General features: G+C 42.2%; 2 protein-coding genes across 6 annotated transcripts; one reads left to right on the top strand and one right to left on the bottom strand.

Annotated features, from left to right (window-relative positions):
* Positions 1-2,630: 2,630 nt before the first annotated feature.
* On the bottom strand, positions 2,631-7,626 carry LOC4326073 (WAT1-related protein At3g18200). 3 transcript variants are annotated; one of them, XM_066308476.1, is made up of 9 exons: positions 7,395-7,626; positions 5,887-6,032; positions 4,474-5,145; positions 4,293-4,355; positions 4,082-4,198; positions 3,724-3,952; positions 3,456-3,614; positions 3,210-3,361; positions 2,631-3,104 (listed from the first exon to the last, which is right to left on the bottom strand). In XM_066308476.1, the coding sequence occupies exons 3-9, from the start codon at positions 4,677-4,679 to the stop codon at positions 2,906-2,908; spliced, it is 1,125 nt and encodes a 374-aa protein (XP_066164573.1). In that variant the 5' UTR covers positions 4,680-5,145; positions 5,887-6,032; positions 7,395-7,626; the 3' UTR covers positions 2,631-2,905. The 3 variants fall into 3 exon arrangements, with proteins under 3 accessions (XP_066164573.1, XP_066164575.1, XP_015643273.1); XM_066308478.1 differs by having other exon boundaries at positions 4,474-5,060; XM_015787787.3 differs by having other exon boundaries at positions 4,474-6,032.
* Positions 7,627-7,839: 213 nt separating this feature from the next.
* Positions 7,840-13,188, top strand: LOC9271324 (protein PHYTOCHROME-DEPENDENT LATE-FLOWERING). 3 transcript variants are annotated; one of them, XR_010739971.1, is made up of 14 exons: positions 7,840-8,119; positions 8,249-8,309; positions 8,390-8,454; positions 8,531-8,605; positions 8,968-9,048; positions 9,137-9,292; positions 9,391-9,483; positions 9,591-10,756; positions 10,878-11,083; positions 11,165-11,289; positions 11,369-11,407; positions 11,683-11,724; positions 11,839-12,698; positions 13,049-13,188. XR_010739971.1 is itself a non-coding variant. In XM_066308461.1 (13 exons), the coding sequence occupies exons 1-13, from the start codon at positions 7,973-7,975 to the stop codon at positions 12,580-12,582; spliced, it is 2,973 nt and encodes a 990-aa protein (XP_066164558.1). In that variant the 5' UTR covers positions 7,840-7,972; the 3' UTR covers positions 12,583-12,941. The 3 variants fall into 3 exon arrangements, 2 of the variants coding, with proteins under 2 accessions (XP_066164558.1, XP_015643210.1); XM_066308461.1 differs by lacking the exon at positions 13,049-13,188 and having other exon boundaries at positions 11,165-11,262; positions 11,839-12,941; XM_015787724.3 differs by lacking the exon at positions 13,049-13,188 and having other exon boundaries at positions 11,839-12,941.
* Positions 13,189-13,704: the final 516 nt, after the last annotated feature.

Raw genomic sequence — 13,704 nt, 5'->3', positions numbered from 1 at the left:
GCGTCTACTAGCTAAGTACGCAGAGTACAAGGGAGACAGCGAATTGACGTACATGCATATCGATCCATGCAGTTGTAACAGGAGATTGATCGATCGATCGATCAATTATATTCATCCAGCCCTACTGCGTACAGCAATGAGCTAGCTAACTCTAGCTAGATATCGCCGGCCCTGTTCTGATCGATCGATCGATGTATTATAGATGTTACAACCTGTACGACCTGCCAAGCTCGATCCGTTCTTTCATAGAAGTCACCTAGCTGCATGTCAATTTTGCGTATAGTATCATTTATGTGCGGAAACGACAATAATGCATATAATTCACACACCAACTACTACCCAGAAGAGCTCAGGCAATCATGCATATTTCAGACAAGCGTGCGCTTGCATGCTTATATATGTTTGCTACTAATATGCAAACAAACAAGGGCGACCTAACTAGCTACCTTAGCTGTTCTCATATATACATATACTGATGACAATAATCGATCTATACACACATTTGTGTATTGAGTTGACAATTAATTTCCCTGTAATAATTTAATTCAATGGTTTATACAAACATGATGACAACAGTATAGCAAGGTGTCGGATGAGTCCACAAGTGCCGGGGAACACTGCTCATAACCTGTCATGTTCATCTCATCGTGATTATATATGAACATGACTTGCAAGCCCAACATATATAAAAGTAGTAGGTAGCTACATTTTCATTAATTCAGCTCAAGGATCGGAGAAAAAATCTCTAGCTATTACTAAATAAAAATCCAGTATGTCATATCTGTTTGTTTGCAGGCAGGGCTGACCCACATGTCAATGTCCCATCTTAATCGTCATTAATTAGGCTGATCAAGACTGATCCATGGCCGTGTCTTCTAAAAGGTCAGCATATACAAATGGACATCGATTCATATGTATACGGTATCTATATATGTATATGTAGAGATCATCACTGTGATGGCCCCTGATTATGATCATTCCCAGTGTCATCGTCAATGCCGATCGATCAATCGATGCATGGATTGGAGGCATATGGCCGTACTCGTGGCTGGTGGCTGCTGCTGCTGCAAATGAATCTCTTCCGATGCATATGTCGACAAACACACGCAAACAGATATGGCTTGATCGATCCATCCAAATGATGATATGCCATATCGATCGCAATCTATGCAGTGTGTACATCTGATTTGGCTACCAGTCTCGTCAGTGTCACTCCCATTGCCGCCGCCGTAATTCTCGACCCGGATCGACAAACACATGCGTATACGACAGACAGGGAGGTCGATTTTAATCTGCTTTAATTTATTAGGGGATGTACAATGGATATATATTAAGCTGCAAGTATGGGTTCTATATATCATCAGCCGTATAAAGTAAAATCTATTCACGTTGGATTTTCATTGACATGGAAGAGAGAGAGAGTAGCGATATGTTTTTTTTTTTACTCTTTTCCTTCTAATATATTGACGTGCATTCCTTTTGCACGTTTAAAAAAATGTGTTATTTGTTTTTAGTACGCCGCTGATCTGATAAGCGGCAAGTGCACGGTGTAAAAGAGAAACGTCCGCGAAACTTAGCGTAACAGACACCCTCATTGTACCTCATGCATAGGTCACAAAAGCAGATCCTCTAACTTGACTACAAATACAATTAACTTATTGACACGTGAATCTCACTTTACCATGACCCCATGATCCACATGTCGGTGGTTCAACTGCATAATAGTTAAAGTCAGACAACCCCTTTTCATTGGTCTCATATGTTGTCTCTACACGATGTGCGGGAAAAAACTATATAACATGTATTGATTGATTTGGTTTTGATTCAGATCAAGGTTCTTATATACTACTCCCTCCGTCCCATAATATAAGAACCTAGGCCGTTTGTCCAAATTCGTAGTACTAGGAAATGTCCCATCCGGTCCTAGGTTCTTATATTATGGGACGGAGGGAGTACTCGCTTAATTTTTTATACGTAATGTCATTGACTTACATAAATGTTTGCCTTATTCAAAAAAGTTACCTAATCAACATATTATTTGTTTTATTCACCAAAGATACTTTAAGTATAACTTATATATTTTCAAAAGTAATAAATAAGACGAATAGTGAAAATATATATACAAATGATGAAGTTAAGACGAAATTTATAAATATTACATGTCTTATGCATACTCACTACATGTATGCACGTTACATCCTAATCAACATCAACTTCATAAATTAATATTGCCAAGTTATTTTGGTCCTCATTCGCACGAACTAGACAAGTTTGTACTAAGTTATTTTGGTCCTCATTCGCACGAACTAGACAAGTTTGTACTGTACTGAAACGAGCATTTTACAAGTTTATGTACTAAATTGCGCCCACATAACAAGTTTATGTACCACCAATGCAATTTACTCTATATTAAAAATAGGGGTTGTAATTTGGAAGTTAAGCTTGAGTCCTGTTACAATTTAGAGGTGTTTTATGATATCCTCTATTCATAGTAGAATTAATATATAGACCGTTCTTTTTTCAATCCAATGGATCATATTTATTTGTAGTAACATCGTTAGTAGAATTTGTATATCAACGGTTGTTACTCTTACTGTTGATAATATTTACGGTGGACAAACATGGACAAGTTTATGTGCTAATTGTTCAAGTGATGGCAATATTATATCATTAACTCTGAATATACAGCTTGAGATATACACAGACTGATTCGTAGCAATTATATATAGTATATCACTGGTGAGTGAGGACCAGCTAGCAGTACTGTTTTTAATTACACTGGCACGCTTGGATCTTCTTCTTTGATTAATATAGTTAAGAAAGTACAGTCACTGACATCAACATATTTTCCAACTCCAACATCATCATGCATATTACTGGTGAAGAACGCCCCTTCGATCGATCGTCATGCCAGTTCATCAGTGACTGCAGCTTCTTCGTCTTTGCGAGATGCATCTTCTTGTCCGAGCAGATGCCTCCTGATGTCGTCTCCTCCTCCCTGCACCGGCTGGTCCTGCAGGTTGTTGTTCTTGCTCTTCTTCTCCTCGCTTTTGCCCCACAGCACGAAGTACAGCCCGATCACAATCAGAACTGCTCCGATGATCCTGCCAATGATAATTTTTACAGTCCAGCGATCAATCGATGAGATAAATTCAGAGAATTAAAGGAATGCACTTTTTTTTACTGAACTTTGTGTGTAATCATCTTACCCTCCTGAGTATAGCTGATCTCCGAGAATGATGGCGGCCATGACGGCGACGGCGACGGTCTGGACCGGCTGGAACACGGCGGTGAACAGCGGCCCTCCCCTGTCGATGCACCATATCTGCAGAGCAAACGCCACGCCAGATGCCACAAGACCCTAGCAAGCACCAAAAAGAAACGTCATTCTATTAATTTCTCATGATTTTTCATATATAGATCTCGAAGACGGTATGTTGCAGCTATGCACTTACAGCGTAGAGGATTGTGAACAGCTCGCTTCCGGAGTTCACCTTCCATCTGCTCAGGTCTTCTTCAGTGAAGGCTGCAATGACCAGGAACTGGAGGAGCCCAAAGATGCAGGTCAGTGATAGAACTGACAGCCTAGCTGGGTACCTCTTCAGAACTGGCACCTAACGACAAAACAAACAAGATTCAAATACACCATGAAAAGTTAGTTCAGACATTCAGCAAATCATAGCCATCGATCCAATGCGCATGCATGAGAGACTAGCCATCTACCTGAAGAACCATCCATCCAGACCATGAGAGGCAGTGGCCAAGGATGAAGACGCAGCCCAGAGTCCAGTTGAGGATGAGGCTCGAGGAAGACAGGGACTTGATGTTCAGATTGTGATTGAACAGTGGTAGGCCCTTGTAGAGAGTTATCACTGTGGCACCACCTATGCTCACCACCGTGCCCACCACCTTGGCCACCCCATGCCTCTTGCCTAGGTCTACTTGCTCAAGCCTGCATGCACACAACACACGTACAGTTTAATCTGCAGTGAAAACTCAAAACTACATGCATGTATGTTACTAATATATATCTTTACACTGATCTTATATTTCTTCGGTGTATAAATTAAGTGATATATACCTGAGGACGGCAGCCATGGCAAAGGTGATGGCAGGAACTGTGTTCTGTATTGCAGAAGCATAAGTTGGTGAAAGGTGATACAGCCCTAGGAGGTAGAAACCTTGGTTTGCAGTTATCCTGAACAATGGTACAGAGATTCAGAAACTTCAGTCCGAGTAAATATGGATATATATAGAGCAGAGAAGATGGTAAAAGAAATCAATCTACTTACCCACACAGTGCTAGAAGAAAAAACTCCACCAGCAAAGAGAAGGTCAGTGGTGGTCTATCTTTCCTGATAGAGATCATACATGAAAAAAATGTACAATCAACAACAGCTTATATATACTTTTGAGAAAAATGAAACAACTGATTAATTTTTATGTAAAAAAAGAAGGGGTTTATTTACGCACTTCTCGAGGAAGTAGGCGAAGGGCGCGAGCAAGGCGAGGGAGATGAGGTTCCTATAGACGATGAACACAATCTTGCTGATGCCCATGTTGAGTGCTGCCCTGCTCACAATGTGGAATCCTGCAAGCAGGAACTGCAGGGCCAGCACTCCTATGAACAGCTTCACCTTCTCATGCATCACTGCTGCAGCTGCCTGATCCCTCCCCATGGTCTCACTACTCCTTACTCTCTCTAGTGTTGTTACTTAACTAGAAATGCAGTGATGCTAGTAGTGGCCTACTGTTACTAGCTAAGCTGTTGCTTGTGTTTTTGAGAGGAGTGCAGGGCGTGTGCGTATATATAGAGGGTTTTGTTACTCCTGAAGTTCATGAAGGGATATGGTTCCTATAGACTATAGACTATAGAGACCTCTCAATTGCATGAATGCAATGCGCTAATAGTAGTTTCAGTACAATTGCCTAATTGCAGCACATGGTGTAGTGCTTTATTACATCATATTTGTGCCATATTAGCAACAACAGAACAAGTGTTAATTAGTACCACATGTATTTTTTGCTGTATGCATGCACACGTCATTGTAATAGAGATACTGCAGCAAAAAATTTTCAGGAACTGTTCAGAACTCATTTTTATCATACATATCATTGATTCATTGGAACAGACTTAACTGTGACCTACAGGAAGCATAAAAACCAAAAGTTACACCCATCATATAAGCAGGCTATGCAGTTAAGGCAACATCAGAAGAACATCCTAGTTTCCTATATGTTGAATGCTGATCATGTCCTTTCCCTTTTAATTTCTTCCCTCTGTCGTTATGACATATGTGTGGGCAATTTGACTTGATCTTCTTGGTGGATTTGGATTACTGTATGGTATGGGGGAATAATTTGGAAATATGCATATGTTTGATATATATATGGGTAGTGGGCTCCTGACAGGTAAGCCTGCTGGGCTGGAGTGTCCTGAGTTTCAAACATGCAATCAGTGAGGAGGGCTCCCTTGTATCCCTGTTCCATCCATGTCGACTTAAATGCGATGCTTCTTACATCTTTCTCGTTATTTCTTTTTTAGTTTATTTTTGCTCACCATATTGTGATTCTCTCAAGCTATCTTGATCACGACCTGTTTGATTGATGAGATGGACAGCAAAAAAATGGCTCGTGTTCATGATTATTTTTAGAAAATGGGAAATGCAAGTATATATGCTGGATTCAGAAATCAGAACTAAATGAGCCAGGTTGGGATTTGGTTGCCAAAAAAAATTCAGGCTATCTGATGGCAGACAAGACACTATTTCAGCACACAAATGTAAAAAATCAGGTTTAACTCACAACCTTGGCATCCACATTTTCAACCATAATTCAGCAATCCTGAATAAATAATTTTTGATCCTAAGGAAAGAAAAAACATACCTCTTCAAATGTCACAAAAAAGCATACACAACATTTCCATCCACTCCTATAATTCTGAACTTAAGCTTCAGTAGGACTCCATTAAACTGAACCAGGGCTCTCTGCTTCTTCCATTACTCAGAAGAACAAAAAACATCATCCGGCACCTGACATTCAACTCTAATTCTCAAATCCAGCAAAACTTCAATGAGATGAAATTAAACTCCTATTAGCAATGCATCAACGAGAACTTGATGAATCATCTGGCATATGTACATCCTGGACGCACACCATGAACAGGCAAGCAAACACACGTGTGGACGGCGACATGACAAACCTGTTGTCGATCACCTACACTACGACAAAACCCACCCTCTCCTCTCCTTTTTCCTCTACTCTTTCTGCATAATTGCATTGCGTTTGCATCAGGTTTAGGTACATGATTTTGATTAATTAAGGAGTCATGGTTGCTGAGGTGGTGCATCCAGTGCAGGCCATCTTTCTTGACCATCCTACTCCATAGGTTGGGGTGCTGCAGCACATGGTGTGTGGACCTGACTGAATGAACACCTCACAGCACAGAATGTACATACTCCTCAGACCAAACTACTTTTAGCTTCATATCTATGTTCAGAATCAAAGCCTAGTTAGTGTCTTAGTGATAGCAGGGACCCCATGGAGATTTAATGGTGATCAGCGTATGATTCTGGTGCGGTACACATGATTTGATGACGATCACATGCGCCTGATTTGGTGGTCTATCCTTGTAATTGCATTTAAGCACACATTGTTCTTCTCATGTGGGTTTTATTGTACTGTATCCACTGTTTGCAACCTGACTGGGAATCTGGGATGTACTGATGCATGCATGTCTGATGCCTGAAAGTACCAGTCAGAGTCTAACTTTATTTGTTGGTTTAAAAAGAATTGATGGGGACATGCATGGTAATGATGAGAGATTTAAGAGTCTGCTAAAACTAATTGACCTAAGCACACACAAAAATGAGGTCTTTCTTTATCTTAAAAAAAAGACTAGTTTAAACAAGTTCATCCATGGATCCCTATGCATATTGCAGCTAAAAATTGGAGCATACAAGAAGCCTATGCTTATAATATACTCCTTCCATATAAATATATATTTTTTAACTTTTTTCTTCAAACTTTTTAAAGTTTGATCAAGTATATAGAAAAAAACATAACAGTATTTCTAACACAAAACACACATACTTTCAAATGTTAGATCTAATCGAACTAAATTGATGTTATAGATGTTGTTATATTATTCCAGAAACTTAAAAAGTTTGACTTATCAAAAACTAAAAATGACTTATAATATGGAACGGAGGAAGATATAGTAATAGTACTATGTCAGGGGTTACAGCTAATTAACTCATTAAACACGAAGACAAACAATGCCGAACAAGTCCAACTGTTGGAGAAGTTTGTTCATATATGAATTAACCACCTTATACACTGATTCAGATCTCAAGTAATGAACTATACTGATTGTCATGGGCCTCTGTACTCACCGAGGCGGAGGACGCAGGTATCGGCGGCAGTTCGCCGGAGCTCGGAGGGAAAGGGTTGAGTCTCCGGCGCCGGCGTTGATGGAGTCGGAGACGCGGAGGAGGAGGCAGCAGTTGGCCGGAGCCCCGAGAGGGAGTATCCGGCGCCGCCGCCGCCGTTGAGGGAGACGGAGGCGGCAGCCGTCGGCCGCCGCCGCGGCGAGGCGGCGAGTTCTCCTCCATGGGCTTACCTCTCATGAACTATTGGGCCTTAAAGTCTAATAATGGATCATCGAGCCCACGAGCGAGCCGAGCAGTGGGCCCACCTCGTCTGACAGGTAGTCCCATCACGTGGGCCCCACCTCACCTTTGCTGCGTGTCCCCCGCGTACTCTCACTGTCGCTGGGCCCCACGTGCAAGCACCTCACGAACCGTGTGCACGTAGCAAAACCTCCCCATCGTCTTCCCCCTCTCGCCTCTTCGCGCTCGCGCCATCTCTCCTCTTCTCTCTCTCTCTCTAAACCAAAACCCCAACCAAACCCACCCGCAAAACCCTACCTCTCCTCCACGCGGCGGCCGTCGGCGGCGCGGGCGGCGGCGCGATGGTCGTCTCCTTCAGGGTGTCCCGTCGCGGCCGCCGCTTCTACCCTCCGCCGCCGCCTCCGCCTCCTGCGGCCGCAGCAACCGCCGCCGATCGCGCGGCAGCGCCACCCGAAGGCTCGCCCCTGCCGCCGCCTCTGCCCTGGGATGTGAGTGCCCTCGGCTATCTGTTCCTCTCCATCGTTGTTTACTTGAAGAAAAGAGCAATCGCGATCGTGTGGATTGGGTTGGGTGTGTGCAAGCGTGCGTTACTGTCGGTTTCGTTTTGATTCGTGTAGCCCGGCGCCGCTGCACGATCGGATGTATATGATAGAGACGGAGTTGGTTCTGATGATTTAGGTGAGGATCTGATCTAATTGCACGATTTTTTTTCTGTTGATTATTGTCGGAGCATTTTCACAAACACTCTTGTGGTGCAGATCTTGAGCCGTCTTTTGCACTGAACCTGTTTCCGGATGGATACTCAATTAGTGACCCAGGCAAGGTACGGCTTACATTTGAATAGAAATTATCTATCTGTAACCTGTTGATCGTAACAGCGTCTGTTGGTTTCTGCAAAGGGAATGCTTCTGTTTCTGATTGGTGATGATCCTCAGAAGAGGCCGTACAGCAAGGCATCTCGAGCTTTGTTTTCTGTAAGTGTGATTCTTATTATGTAATTTTCGTCTGGAATTCTTATTATGTAATTTATCGTACAATTTTGCACATGTGGCCATCTTTTGATGATGTGATCAGAGAGAACCGGTAGTTATGTATACATTTCTTAGAACCACATGCCCTTTTTTTTGAAAAAAAAACTGAAGTCATGGGCTCTGCCAATTAAGTATAGAATCATCATGCATTTCATTTCTTTGCTGGTGATTTTTGGGAACCAAGTAGCTCTATTGCAATTCTATTTGAACCACAAGATTCTAATCTCCTTAACAAAATTATTTCATCATTACAATCTCTTGCATCGTCACTGCAGATTTCGTAATTGTCCAATGTATTGTTACAGGATATTGAGCATGGCTGCTTGCCTCAAGTCATCTTGGGCGACATGCCTTGCAAATTTAGAAATGGAACTATTGTGTGTGAGGTTAGCTAAAGTCATACTCTAATTTTGCAACTTTAACATATGTTGTATTTCTGCTCAGGTATCTTCTTTGTACAATGTAAAATACTAGGTGCGGGACTACCGGCCCTTTCTGTCTAATGCTGGCGATTCTTCAGGAGATGACTTCCCAATAGTGAATAGAGTTTCTCTTAGATTGGGCACTGAACGTGTTGTGAAAGATCTAGCTTCTGTTGTTAATGCTTCATGGACTTATCACGATCAATTGGTTAGCCCATCTTTAATCCTGTGATTTACATTGTGATATATCATCAACTATTTCAACATATCACCTACTTTAATTTTCTCTAATCATATGAATTTCAGATTGCCGAGTCCACCATCCTCCGTGCCCTGCAACCCAGACTTAATTTGGACCCTACACCATGCCTTGAAAGACTTCAGAATTCTGTTAAGAAGGTACCCCTGATTAGCCTTTCTGTTTCTGGATTCCAGTAAAAACTTTTGTCCAGTTTGAAAGTACTACAATCTACCTTGTATTTTTTACCAAATCGTTTGCAAAACAGATTGATTTAGGTCTAAATAAAGGGAGGCAGAAAATTAAAGCTACATCTATTGACAATACTTCTGCCGATCCTCCTGAAAATTGCAAACCCAAGGAATTCATCACCTGTGAAGGAGCAGTTGTATGCATTGAAAATGAAGCTCCAGAAGGCTTGCCACGTGGAATATTGAACGGCTTATCTATGGACTGTCCACTCGCTCTCCAAATTAAGAAGGCCCAATCAGCTGCAGGATCTGATCCTGATACTGCTATTCAATACTCTTCTACCCTTATGAATAGCTCTGTCTCGTGTAACATTAAACAAAGTGCATCCTGTACTCCTGCTCCTGACCTTTTGCTTCAGAGTAAGCAGGCGCAGATAGCAATTTTGCAGGTTGATCATGAAAACGAACAACCACAAAAGGAGACAGTTCAACTACAGAACAGAAAGGAGCATTCAAATCTTCCACGTGAAATACATGACTGCCAAAGCTGCAGGCCTTCAAACAAACATTCATTGTTGAGCTCTGAAAGTACCAAATGCCACTTTCAGAAGTCAATAAGGTCTTCAAACAACAAAGGGCTTAATTTGGTATCTCCAAACCAACGGCCTGTAAAGGTTAATTTAGATCAGACAACAGGCAGCAAGGACATGAGAGTACAGCAACAAAAGTCCTTGTCAGCGTTCACAGCGGACTGTTCACATCCTTCCTCAGAGACAAATAATTCATGTGTTGAAAAAATCCCCAAAGAGGTTAATTATTCAACAGTAAGGTTAAAAGACAGAAATCTGCCCTCAACTGTTGGTCCAGACAATTATTGTGTAGAAGAGCTCAAAGACAGAACAACGCCCTCTGTAATCTCATGCAGTGCAAGTTCCAGAAAGGCTCCCAGTAAACCTCCTAAGGTTGTTACAGAGCCCCAACCTTCTTCAAAGAGGAAGGTCTTAGGAGTTTATACTTATTTGTATCAGGAGATCGATTCAAATGAGAAAAAGCAGAAAAAAGCTGATACACAGAGCAATACACCTTGTGAGAATGTAAGTCCAGGAGAACCAGATGTTACTGATGGCATTAGCAGTGAACTGGGTATTTCTCCAGATATTGAGTCATGTATTGGAGACCCTTCATATACCATTGAACCTGATATTGAAAAGATTCTATCTGAGGTCATCCTGACTTCAAAGAGGTATTGCTCTGCATAACTTCTTTATTTTTAGGTTTCATTTCAAGTTAGTGGGTTGTTATGTGCCAACTATGATGGTAATTCTTTGTACAACTTATCAGTTTCACCATTTGTTTTTCCTTAGGCATGGACTGAATGAAAGGGCTGCTAAACTTGATGGTTCAGAAAGATCATGGCCATTGCCACCATCCAAATTCTTTCTGTCTGAGAATACTGCAGACATTGCATATACCCAGAATGAAATCATGTCAAACTATCCAACTGGGAGAACTATGAATACTCGGAAGATTAGAAGGCTTAGTTTTCACCCTGTACAGTATTTATGTAGAGGTGCGCTTGTTCTTACTTATGCTTGCATAATCTTGTTTTGCTAGTAATCCTTTTCTTTTCCTAAACATTGTCTCGTGGCAGGTGTTGTTGATGAATGCCATTACACACTTCGTCTCCTTGAATCCGAAGCACCGGATGATCATCAAGTAGCGGTGGAAACGATCTATGGGGATGAACATGTATACATTTCTACTCTTCCTACTTCTGTGAGTACTCTTCAATTGAGTTTCAGAAACCAGGAATAATACCTTTTGATTTCATTCTCACGCATGATATGCTTTGCAGCACCATGCAAACAAGCTTGTGGATCAATTCATTTTGCTGGTAAGTTTGTCTTTTCCAAGGTAGTCGTTGTATTATTATTCATAGAGGCAAATATATTAATGTTTGTTGCTTCTTTGGCAATGAGAAACTATCTGGCATATTTAAATCTTATTACTTGCTTGTCCATAAAGTGTGCTTGCCAAAATGTATACATTTTTTTTCCTGAGAATCTGTAGAAAAATCATCAACTAAATTTATGATAATCATCAATGCTTTGCTCTCCATACTATAATAACGTTCGAGCTCAATTTCTGAGTTTTATGTTGTTTATGCAGATGAGAAGGGATGGCTACACACTTTGCAATGATATTAGAGAGGTACAGGAATACCTATAACTCTATCAATAACATTACCTGTCTGCACACTGTATATTGAAGCGTACGAGGCGTTTCCTTTCTGTTGCTTTACTTGTTTAGTCCAACCCTTTTCAGCAATACGAAGACGCCCCTCAGCTAGGTTATCTAACTGGAGGATATCCACAATACCCCATTGCAAGAACTATGGTGATTAATGGAAGCAACAATATAGATTGCACCTTCCATAATGGGCCGCCACATGTACATGCAAATACTCAGCAACAGTGGATGCAGGCACAACAGTGTCCAACCCTGCCAAGTGTTCAGACAAATTTCTGGAATCCATATCATCCAGGCCAGCAGCATTATACCGGCGGAATCCTCAACCATGGGGGATTTTATGCAAATAGAGCGTTCTCAATGGATATGGACCAGCATCAACATGTCCAACAACGTCAAGGAGTTGGATGGTTCCCAAATGGAGTGTTCTCAATGGATCTAGACCAATATCAACCTGTTCGGCAACGTCAAGGAGTAGGACAGTGCTGGCATTGCAGGCATGATATACCAGGGTTCTTCAGTGAGAGGAGTTATGCCACCCACGCGAGCACAGGCAGCTACAACCAGTGGCGCCAGATATCAACACCTCTGGGTGGCAAGGTGTACCAATGGGATCTGCCAGCTTTTGATAGGCGAGTCTGCGGTTGTCCTCCAGTGAATTATGCTGGGAGCAGCACACCATTGTCGACGCTGCATCCGGTTGGAAGTCCACCGATGAGCTCTCAATCGTTTGGCTCCAATGATGGCAGCCTCACAAGCACGCCGGTTCAGCTCCAGGTGCCTCTCGGTTACCAGTGCATGTCCCATGGGATGTGGTGAGGCGTGAATGATGGCCTCCTGATGGTGATGGGCAGTGTGATTTGGCGGTGCTCTTCTCATTCTGGTTACATACGTAACAACACAGGCAGTACAGCATATACAGATTACAGATTACAGTAAGTACATGGCTGGAACATGACCAAGTTCCTTGTTTTGTTTTATACTGTAGCTCCTCCTTAATCGGCTCAATGTTGTTGTCTTCTGTTATTGTTTCTGTGCTAGATGGCAAATCATCTGCATATAAACTTCAGTTACCTGTAATCACTTATAGGAGTACTTAGGAGCGATAGAAAGGGAATACTTAGGAGTTCCATTGGTTCTCTCAAGAAAAGAAAAGAAATAGATTTCTTGTTCATGTCCATGCTTTGTTGGTGTGACCATGCGAGGCCGCCAGTTGCCGTTGGATCTAATATGAACGCACTAGATTTCTCCCTAACACTATCCTTCCACTGTCCACTCTCTCCAGGCAGCTCCAGTTTCCATTCCACGCCGCTCGGCGCTGGCCGCCGGCCGGTCGGTCGCCGGAGCCTCCCCTCTCTGATCTCTCCTCCGCCACGCGAGCCAGCTCCCTCCCTGTCTCTAAACCTATTCTCAGTTGGCATCCTATCTCCTCTCCATATCGGACTCTAGAAAGAGGAACATTGGTAATGCCAGATCGGCGCGCCCGTCTCCCTCCCTGCCGCCGGCGATGGTTTTGGTCTCTGGTTTCGACCATCTAAGACTCCTAGTTGGAATTAACAAAGGTAACTTTTCTACGATTTGTTCTTTTTCTATTTGAATCTTGGAGTTACTGCGCTCAAATCCATGATGAGTCTTATACTCGCACAGTTAATCTATTCTACATCGCGGTTAATTGCGCTGCATAATGATCCTCCTGTGACATTTCCACCAGATTCTGGTTCATAAATTGGACAAGGACTTCAGAGAACTTCAGAGGGGCACACAGAGCACCACAGGATAAATCATGGTGGGGATAAATCGCAGCAACAACAGATTAAGGTAACTAGCAACTGAAACTATCCAATTTACTCATTGAATGTTTATACAGTGAAGAGCGGCAATGCATAGTTCATGTGGGTTGGAATAACAATAATACATTGCATGCTAATGCTAGGCATTTGT

The sequence above is a fragment of the Oryza sativa genome, chromosome 1, assembly GCF_034140825.1.
Source record: "Oryza sativa Japonica Group chromosome 1, ASM3414082v1".
NCBI lineage: Eukaryota > Viridiplantae > Streptophyta > Magnoliopsida > Poales > Poaceae > Oryza > Oryza sativa.
Note: the sequence above shows the minus strand (reverse complement) of the source record. Positions and strands in the feature narration are given on the sequence as shown.